General features: G+C 37.2%; 2 protein-coding genes and 1 pseudogene across 12 annotated transcripts in view; 2 read left to right on the top strand and 1 right to left on the bottom strand.

Moving 5' to 3' along the window:
• LOC122071809 overlaps nucleotides 1-6,027 on the top strand; it is an 18,640-nt pseudogene extending 12,613 nt beyond the window's left edge.
• Nucleotides 1-10,340, bottom strand: part of LOC122071808 (histone-lysine N-methyltransferase SMYD3) — a 126,939-nt gene that overhangs the window by 61,711 nt on the left and 54,888 nt on the right. For 9 of the 11 annotated variants that reach the window (XR_006138286.1, XM_042636224.1, XM_042636226.1 and 6 more), the window contains 3 exons: nucleotides 9,174-9,340; nucleotides 8,632-8,746; nucleotides 8,188-8,268 (listed from right to left, as the gene is read on the bottom strand). Coding sequence is in view for 10 of the 11 variants with exons in the window: in XM_042636224.1 (XP_042492158.1) it covers nucleotides 8,188-8,268; nucleotides 8,632-8,746; nucleotides 9,174-9,340 (363 nt within the window). In the remaining variant the exon portion in view is untranslated. Of the gene's footprint in view, nucleotides 1-8,183; nucleotides 8,269-8,631; nucleotides 8,747-9,173; nucleotides 9,341-10,340 lie in introns of those variants that run through there. The other 2 variants (XM_042636229.1, XM_042636230.1) reach the window with 2 other exon arrangements.
• LOC122071810 lies at nucleotides 3,410-5,965 on the top strand. Its single transcript, XM_042636231.1, has 3 exons — nucleotides 3,410-4,955; nucleotides 5,035-5,153; nucleotides 5,237-5,965. Exons 1-3 carry the CDS (start codon nucleotides 4,808-4,810, stop codon nucleotides 5,489-5,491), a joined length of 522 nt encoding a protein of 173 aa, XP_042492165.1. The 5' UTR covers nucleotides 3,410-4,807; the 3' UTR covers nucleotides 5,492-5,965.

Raw genomic sequence — 10,340 nt, 5'->3', positions numbered from 1 at the left:
CCTTGTTGATTAACATTTGATATCTAACTTAGTTGCTGTATTTTGTCTGTAGTTATCCTATGTAACATGAATACAAGGGCATGGGTGTTACAAGTTGTCATACTTCTAAAGTGGGGAGGAAGAAAGGGGTGGGGGGGGGGGGGGGGGGGGGGTATTAGGGAGGGGGTGTAAGTTATTGCTAATATTTTTTGGTTTTGTATCTATGCCAGGTTTCTTTTGGGTGGCTGACCTTGTGATTGCAGTTCAGAGATCAGTTAATTTTCTCAAAATCACCAAAATCCCCAATCTTGCATTCTTGCCAAAATGACAAAAGAATTTCCCATTTTCTCTGAAATGACCAAAATATCCCCAATTTTCGTGGATTACCAAGATACTGGAGTTTTCCAAGAAGACCAAAATATTCCCAATTTCATGTTTAGCCACAGAAGCAGATGTCTCGTGATTGTCAATCCCATGCACCTGGCTGTACCTTTTGGCCACTAACCTGACCTTATATCTCTCAACAACACCATCTGATCGGTACTTGACTGTGTAGACCTATCAACATCCAAGTGGAACTCTCCCCCCGGAAGGTCAACTTACTTCCAAGTACGATTTTTTTTTCAAGAGCCATCATTTCTTCAGATATAGGTTGCTTCCACTTTGGGTCAAACATGGCCTTAGTGACATTCTTGGGTAATGGGAATGGAGGAGAGCAACAGAAAAGGCAAAACCTTTAGGAGAGATAGCATCATAGGAAACAAGTTGGGATATGGGATTAGTACAAACTATCTTTCCCTTTCGAATAGCAATGGGAAGATCTAACTCAAAAGGAAGGGAAAAAGCATTATCTGACTGAGGAAGATGGATCTCAGGATGTGGATACAAAACTCTTGGCAGGTCTTCTTACCCTTTCTTCTCTAGACAAATAATTCCTTCTCATTACCAACTCACATACAACCTTCGCATTGTAGTTTTATTCCATGACAACATATAAGTTCCAAATGATGTAAGTCACCAACCAATAGCAACCAAACTCACCACACAAAGTATTTTGAATAAAAATAGGGCAAAAAGAGGAATCTAGCAGTACCTGGCAGCCTGGAGGAGAATGCGTTGTGCTCCACCAACTCATCTCTTCAATGACCAAGGGCATGGGGGGTTGAAGGATAACCCTTGGGTGAGACTAACTAGCCCAACCTCATTCCCAAATGTCGCTAGGTGAAGGAGAAACCAGAAAAGCAAGGGGAGGCTAGCGGTAGATGTGGGAGGTCTTCCTGCTTCTTCATCGATCTTTACAACCTTCAAACTTCTTCCATAAGGCCTTCCAAATGATGAAAGAACTTCAATAGATCTTCTAATCTCTCACCCTATTTATTTTGTTTACATTCTACTGTTCTTTTATTCGCATTTACAATTTCATTCTGCTTTGCTGGTGCTCTCTTATGCTGCTGTTATGAGTTAATACCTGATCTTCCCACAATTTTCAAGATTCCTTCCTTGAGTACAATTCTGAAAAATCTCAGTTTAGCCACTGTTTCACCTGACGTGATTTCAGAGTCATATGCTGGTTTATCTTCATAGTATTTAGCGAGTTGTAAGTGAAAACTACCTTCTTTGAGTTCTTTTATGCCTTCTGAAAAATTAGGGTGGGGGAGGGGATATATTTGTTTACATTATTATATTATTATTTTTTTTACTTGATCTTTTCTTTGTTTGTGGTTTTATATTAATATATTTTTTATATTTTTGTGGAATTTTCTGACATTGATTTCATATTTTGTGATGTAATTTTCTTCAGGTATGAAGGTCTATGATACTGGTGAGAAGGAATTAATTATGGAGCCATCCCTAAAGTGGGCTGGCGATCCTAATGTCACTGTTGCTGTTAAAGCATTCGGATTGAAAGCAACTGTGCAGGTGCCTCCCCAAACCCCCCCCCCAAAAAAAAAAAATAAAAAAAAAGATTGTTTATGAATAAGATTCAGTTAAAATTTACCATAAAGAGCTGGATGGAATTGGAAGAAATCTACTAGTGGTTTAAAGCCTCATCATAAGAGATTTTGTTTTTATATGCTTCTACTGATTAATGGTTTTGCTAGTGGATTTTTTAGGCGGTGGATTTGCAAATCATTGCCTCACCACGTATCACCCTGAAGCCATTGGTTCCAACCTTTCCTTGTTTTGCGAAAATTTTTATGTCGCTCATGGAGAAGGTTTGTCATTTTATTAAATCAATTCTAACATCCAGTATTTATTTTTTCTGACCTTGATAGCTGTTAAAGATAGAACGGGGTATCTCTCTGAGTCTATTCTTCTCAGTTAATCTGACCTTCTCTTACTGCCCAATATAATTTGTTTAAAATGGATTGTTGGGTTGCTGCTGATACATAATTTTATGGACAAGAGGTTCTATGCTATTGTTAGGGCTTCAGAACTTGGATAACGGATTGAAGGAATTCAGAAGAAATAGGGGGCTTAATAGGGTTTATAGCTGGTTGGGTGGAAGAATTAGTCTTAGGTCTGTGGAAACGATAGGAGTTCAGAAATAGAAAATTAAGCTTCGAAGGAAAATATTTTACTGGAAGTAAGGGGGTTTTCAAGTTTTTAGGATTTTAGGGAACTGGAATATACTGTCCGTGGGAGTCCGAGGGTGAACATCCAAGTTTTGTCAAGGCACTTGTAGCAGCCTAATTTAGGAAAGGCGTATACCTGAACAATTGATGAAATGAAGGTCATGGAGTGATGGGCTGTTTTCAGTTTTAGTGTCTGTGTTATTTGGTTCTAAATTGGAGGTGAAGTAAATTAAGTGCATGGAATTTATAATTAAAATAGAAGAAAATAAACTTACTGGAACCTTTAGTACTTTCTCACCATCTTTCGCTGTTCATGAAAATATCACATCTTTCAAAGGTTTATGTAAGAATAAGTGCCGCAGGGGCACATTGGGGCTTTCCCCCTTCCACCTACCCTAGTTAAAGTGGGGTGGCTGGATGGGGGGGTATAAAATTAAGACTTGTCTCAAACAAATCAATTGTAATTGAAGTACCCCTCCAGACTTGATACAGAAATTTGGAACATCAAAAAATAGGAATCCTATGAGCTCTAACTAACCCAGCTGGTTCCTGTTTCTGGGTGCCATTTAACATAGTTTTGTCAACTTAAACCAAAAGTATGACCATAACCCTACAGTGGACCTGCTAAGAATCTCCTCAGCTGCCTCCTGTTTATGGGAGCCATTTAACATGGTTTGCTCAAATTAAACCAAAAGTTGACCATACAGTGTCCACTCTCTCTCTCTCTCTCTCTCTCTCTCTCTCTCTCTCTAATTGTTTGTCATTTCTTGCAGCCACATGTTGATTTTGGGCTGAAGTTAGTGGGGGCAGATCTTATGTCAATTCTTGGCTTGTATAGATTTGTCCAGGTATGCTAGCTTAAGCTGTATATTATGATCTATCTGTTCCATTGGTCTAGTCCTGCATTTTTTTCCATCTAAATTGTAATTGATGATGCAAAGCTATCGTGTATCTCTTTCTCTTTTGGGCTATCTTCTTAACTTAGATGCTTTTTGTGTGCTGCTACAGAATTCTTCTCTTGGCTTACATATGGAGAAGAAAAACTAGATTCACAGAAGTGTTCTTATATTTTCTTGTTGGCCAAATTTTAAACTTTTGGTAAACTTAAAATCTAGGAGTTGTCTCCACCTTTGTGTTTGCCTGGTAGTTATCTTCTTGATCATTTGGTACATCGCACAGGGTCAAGGCTAAAGAATGGTTTTGTAAATTTAAAGACTTCTGAATAGTTAATGCCAAATTTGGGTCTTTTGATGCTGTGTGCCTGTGCCATGCAAGTGTCCGTTAATGCATCAAAATAAACTATTTAGTGGTCAAACTAAAAATGACTTGTCCAGATGACTTCCAGTTCAGGAACAAAAATGAATAAAACTTCCATGTCTAGAAAGTAGTTTGACAGTCTGTTCTAGAGAGGTTACACTCAATAACTATAAATATCAATGACTTACTAATTTGTATATTTTTAGGCTGTTGTCCTTTGAAGATATCACCAAAGGACCGACTGATCTCGTTCATATCAATCTAGAGATGTGCAGTATGCATGGTTCGAAATCTCAGCCGAGATATTGCTGATATCTCGGAAATTTCGGCCTTTTTTTTTTCTTTTTACCAAGACTAAACGGCTTACAAAATGAAAAAAGTATAATGTTTCGGTCAAAATTTTGGTATCTCACCGAAATTTCATGTAACATTTCGGTATCTCGCAGAAATGTTACAACCCACATGCTATTTATACATCATTTCGTGAGGAGTCTAAATTTCGACTCCAACTTGACTGTAACTTCACAAAATCAGTGCATTGCCAAGTTTTTTGCCACATCATCACATCTATTCAATTGAAGATCAGTTGAATATCTACACATTTCCAAGCTTTGGAAAGGTAAACCACTTTCCCCAAAACCATTTTTTTTGAAGTAGTCACATAAACATGTTGGTTAGGGATAAATTGTTTTATATGTTAGACACTAGAGGCCGATCTATGACCTTACGGAGTCGAAATTTTTTCTCGGTTCATAATTTTTTTTCCTGGTTTAAAAAATACATTTTTCATCAACATAAAATGGAAAAAATGATGTTTAATATAGCTTTGATGGAATGCAATTATATATATGTTATTCACCATTGGCTGATCTTTGACTCTTGGATTGAAATTTTTTTCCAGCCGAAAAATATTTATTTTAATTTTAAAAAAATATGACAAATAGATTAATAATTAAAAAAATAGGGAAAAATCATGTAAAATACAAGATGCATTCATGACAGTTATTGAAAGAATGGTGCCCGACTTAGCTGTGCAAGACAAGATCATACGTGAGTCTCAAATGTACAGAAAATGTGAAGGTAGCTTTTCAAGGAGTTTGGCTATTAAACAACGGAAAGCCGGTGAAGGAGCATTGGATCCTAGTAAGTACTAAGTATTTTTTTTTTTTAATTTTAATAAGTATTTAACAATATGTGTATCTAATTTTTTCCTTGTATATAGTCTCTTGGTGGGAAACACATGGATCTTTGGCCCCTACGCTTCAACAATATGCAATACGCATATTAGGCCTTTGTTGCTCCGCTTCCGGTTGTGAGCGCAATTGGAGCACATTTGATTTTGTACGTATTTTTTAAATATTAGTTTGTAATTATACTTTTTACATCTATTTCTTGACTTAAATAAAGAGTATTTATGGATTCAGATTCACACCAAGAAGAGGAATAGACTAGAACATCAGCGCTTGAATGATCTAGTCTATATCCAATACAATCGTCGGCTTCATTCAAGGTTCCAAGAAAGAAGGGAAAAAGGCAGCAATTGTGATCCATTAATTCTTGATGAAATGAATTGGAGTAGTGAATGGATAACAGGGGATCAAGAAGATGGAGATTTAGTCCATCCTGGAGACGACCTCACATGGGGAGATGTTGATAGAGCAATTGGTGCATCTACATAGGTGGGGGGTCGTAATTTACCTAGGAGGGCTCAAGGATCAACAAGTGCAGCCAATATTTGCTACACACGTCGTGGTAGGGGAAGGGCCACTATTGAGGAATCATCACATGATGAAGTTGAAGAAGAGGTCCACGATGTGGTGTGTGATGATGAAGATATTGAAGAAGACTTTGGTGATGGGCCAACTGATTCTATGAATCAACAACAGGAGGGAGAAGAATTAGATGTTGATTTGTTAGCTTGATTATGGTTAAACAAGAACAAAGTTTAGCTTGATGGTTTATTTTGTTGTTTGAAAATTTATACTTTAAAGCTTACTAAAGTTTAGCATTTTGGTTTATTTTTATGTTTCTTAATTTCCATTAGGTGTTTTTAATTCTCCCCAGGTAGGATTGGAACACATAGCCTATCACCTATCATAAGTCATGACTCATATATTAAGGAACAAGGTTTCTCTTGTTGCTTAGTGTTTTAGTATCACTAACTTATATGTATTGATTGACAGGGGGTTAAACATTAAAATATCATGGTTCATGGACTAATGGTCTATGATGGACTTTGTGGATCTCGTTTTGGGCATCATAGAGGTAAGTATATCTAACTACTTACTTAAATAGTTAAATATTATATTATTTATAATATTTCATTAGGAATTATATGTTGTGATGTAGCAGCACTCCGATGGATCGACCCAAGCCTGCTCCAGAACCCGGATCAAGACCCAGATCCAATTTGGGTTACAAGTTACTAATTTGGATTCTAAGTTTAATAGAATATTTAGGATTTTATTTTTATTTGAGAATATTTGTTCCCTATTTGAGTCCTTAGTTGTTTCCTTATTTTGTTAGCTTGGGTGTAGGAGATTTTATTTCTATCTTAGTTTTTATTTTTAATTAGAAGGTTTTTAATTTTATTTTATTATATATTGGACATGTAATTCATGGGAAGATAGTTGATCATGGAATAAAAAATTAAGATTGAAAGCCGGCATGCCTGCTTCTCTTCCCCCCAACACCCCCCCTTCTTCTTCCCCTTCTCTCTTCCCTGCGGTCTCCCTCTATCTCCCCTCCTCTGCTGTCTTTCTTATTTCCCTCTTTATTTCTTTTTATTCTTCTTCTTCTTCTTCTTATATTCCCTGCGATCTCTCTATCTGCCTACCCTTCCCTCCTCCTCCTCCTCAGCAAGAATCCCCTTCCCCCTTCTGCTGTGCGATAACTCCCCCTGCCCCTTCTTCTCTTTCTTCCTCTTTTCCTTTCCTTCTTCACGGTTCTGTTTTCCCTTCCCTGTAACTGGTGATAAAAGCAATCTTTAAGAATTGCTTTAGACTCTCAAGTGGGCATCGATCTGGCCTGGGATTTCAAGGGGTTTGTTTCGACTGCCAAGGTCGACTTGAACAATGGGAAACTTTGCTTGAAAATTCCTTCCATCTTGAGATGAAAACTAGATTGCAGACCTTAACCTAAGTTCCACCGCCAGTTCTGTTTTCAGCAGCCCCAGATCTTGCAATCACTAGTGGTTCGACCCTATGGTTGCTCACAATCAGGAGCTTTAGGAATTTGGTATCTCTCCCTGAAATTTCAGACTCATCTGAGCAATATTGAGGGGGTTTTCCCACTTTCAGATCTTCATCCTCCATCTTCTTGGCTGGAGGTTGAAGACAACCCCAAAATAAAGAATCGTGGGTTTACTTTTAGCCCTTATATTCTGTTTTTCCCATAATACCCTCTCCCTAAGTCTTTAATACCTTGTGCCGTTATTTTAACTTTGTTTCCCAGAATACCCTTTAAACCCATCTATGCTACTTTGCTACTTCTAATTGGAAGTTTCTTAGATTTACAATTCTGCCACTCCTTATTAGAAACTTCTGGTTAATTACAAAAGTGCCATCCCACCTTATGAATTTCAATCTATTTACAGGATTGCCACCCAATTGTAAACATCAGCAAATTTACTGTTTTGCCACTTAATCTTAGGCCTAAATTGCTTAAATCCTTTAAGTGGGCCCACATCCAATCGGGTTGGTTTTCGTGGGGCCACTCGGCCCCGCATTATGTTGTTATGCACTTATGCCTTTTGTTTAATTTATAGCTTTTTTTTTATGAATAATTTTTTTATTTTTTGTTGTGTATTCTCATGTTAGAAAATATATCACTTTGCAATTTGCATTGATATGAATTTCATGTTGAATGTTGATTCTTGTCTCTTGATGTTGCTTAAAGTGTGTACTTTTTTCCCTTGATGTTGCTTAAAGTCGTGCTTCTTGTATTTTGATATAACTTAAAGGCTTGATTTTTTACAAGCAATTTAAAATTAAGTATATCATTGTTATACAGTTGTACTAGATATTATAGATATATTAAAAAAATAGTAACGTCTTTTTCGGCGCCGTATTCGCCGTAAGGCGGGCACCTTCTCGCCTAAGCGCTTAGACAGCCCTCCAGCGCCTTGGCTCGCCTTGGCGCCGTGACAACTATGATTCTGGCAGATATTTGGTCATGTTCAACTATGACTACTAGTAGCACCATAAAGTAATTTTAAGCATGTTGAAACTGGGATACTAAGGAAGGATATCACACAATGAATAATGGTTTTCGTATGGGCAGAAGGTACTCTCCTAACTACAATCTAATATATATAAAGGTATACAACGGCAAAATAGAACTACACATCTACTCACATTCTTAACAAAATTTATACCTCAATTGATGCTTTGCAGTGGTCAATGGCAGCTTGAAATTCTCCAAGCGAACAAAATGCCTCTGCAATAATGTCCTCTGCCTGGAATAGCAAACAATATCGGGTAGGAATTGTCATTTTTCTCCACCCCCCCCCAAAAAAAAAAAAAAAAAAACCCCTCTTTTCTTTATTTCAATGGAGTAACTCCCTATAGTTGTTTAATGACATTACCATTGCTGCTGGTAGTGGTACTGTTACTATCATTACAGCATTTGTAAGTATCTGTTGTAATCACCTCATGAACCATTTCTGTTGGTTACATGAAGGATAGCTAAGTTGGTAAAAAATAATACTCCATTTTCCTCTTCTGATCTTCCATTTTTCCAAAGTTTCATTGAATCTAAATTCATTTTCAGGAGTTGTTTTGATACAAAATTGGTTAATTATAGCTTGGGTTTCACTCACCTCTGCAATCTCCTTGTTGTATGAATGTATTGTTGATCTCAACAGATCAAGAGATCGCAAAACATCCGAGAGTGCATTTATTGAAACCTGCTTCGAATCTATTGCATCCCGCAATCTGTTAAGAGAAGAATTTTAAATTTTATTATGAGCATTATCATATTCAAAAAAGAAGAAATGCAAACACAAATAAAGACATAGCATGCTTACCTGTACACATGAATAAATAATTGCACAAATGAATATGAATGTGTGTACAGTCTGTATACACAGTTGACTATAAAATTTGACCCTAAAATCCTAGAGATAAGCTAAATGAAAATATAGACCAGAACTCAACTCAGAATTTACATGTTAGACCAACCAAAGATAGGAAACTGTGGAGGAGCAATAACAAGCCAAAAAGGGTTATTTGTTTCCATTAAGCATAAAAAATGAGACAATGGAGTTTTTAAAGCAACACCAGAAAGGCATACGATGTGTGTCAAAGGTACACTTGAATAAATTACCTATTCTAACGCAATACATAGAGAAAGGCACTATACCTCTTGACATAAATACGAGCTTGCTTGACTGTGGCGTGTGAAGATTCCAGATCACGTTGAGAACCACAATTCAAACAATAACCAGGATGAATTCGAAGGGTTCCACTGGTTTGTTGAAACAAGACGTGGGCCACATTATTGATGTCTTCTATTTTCAGCTTGTCAACCTTCAGAGCATGCAAACATTTCAGCAACTATGAAAAGAACATTGGATGCTTCATGTTCACACTAAACCTAAAGTAGCCCTAGTTAAACTATCAGGATGGTTTACCAATGGCTAGCAGTTTTTCCATGCACAGGCAGGGGATTACACCCACCATTCCACCACTCAATGGATCCTAAATAAGAGACCTTATTAGACGAATAAAGCCACATTTTAACATGAAAAAGGAAATTTTGTTTGATCTCATAAATAAGAGTAACAGAACCGATATTTTTAAAGGTGATGGAAGGCAAGCCATTTTCCTATCCCTCAACAGTAAAGGCTTATAGAACAGTTGTTTAAGGCTCACGTTACATCCCTTGTTTTGAGGTCTACACCTCAATCATCGGGTTTCAGGCTATTCTGAGAGTTAATCCTATACTGGTCAAGGAATCAACTTTAATTACAATTATTTTTAGTCGGAGGCATTAACTAAGGGAATATGATAATAAATTATATTAGTACACATAAATGCCAGATGCATGTTCTTAATTCTTCTCTGGTCTCCCCATGCCTCCACCGAAATGATGTTAAAACAGGAAACCAGAACTAGCAATGTAAAAGAGGGAAGAGGAAGAAGAGACAGAAGAGACTGCCGCAAGAGAAAAGAGCAGTACAAGTCTAGCAGGAGTCCTCTCGCAGTCCTCTCATCATATTATATAAGGGAAAACAGATTACAAGGCCGCAAGCACAAGAATACCCTTCAGTCCTTGCGTTAGACAGTAAAACTAAACAATAAAAGCAACCAAAAAAAAAAAGGAGATTCCCGCAAGGTATCAGAAGTATAGCACTGTGGTACCATATACCACATCTAAACATCCCCCCTCAAGGTGCAGCATATGGATCACCCATTTCCCCCAACTGATCATCAGAGAAGACAAACGGAGTGGCAATCAGCTTTCTCATTACTGCATCCCTCACAAAGTGACAATCAACTTCAATGAGTTTGATTCTTTTGTGAAACA

Source organism: Macadamia integrifolia, unplaced genomic scaffold (genome assembly GCF_013358625.1).
Source record: "Macadamia integrifolia cultivar HAES 741 unplaced genomic scaffold, SCU_Mint_v3 scaffold_9A, whole genome shotgun sequence".
In the NCBI taxonomy this organism is placed as follows: Eukaryota; Viridiplantae; Streptophyta; class Magnoliopsida; order Proteales; family Proteaceae; genus Macadamia; species Macadamia integrifolia.
The sequence above is the reverse complement of the archived record's forward strand: the minus strand, read 5'-3'. Positions and strand labels throughout refer to the sequence as shown.

Bases quoted from the DNA above. Each gene is read 5' to 3' on its own strand.
- LOC122071810 (XM_042636231.1), top strand. From the start codon at position 4,808: ATGACAGTTATTGAAAGAATGGTGCCCGACTTAGCTGTGCAAGACAAG. The intron at 4,956-5,034 runs GTAAGTACTAAG...CCTTGTATATAG, and splicing joins TGAAGGAGCATTGGATCCTA to TCTCTTGGTGGGAAACACAT. The intron at 5,154-5,236 runs GTACGTATTTTT...TTATGGATTCAG, and splicing joins ATTGGAGCACATTTGATTTT to ATTCACACCAAGAAGAGGAA.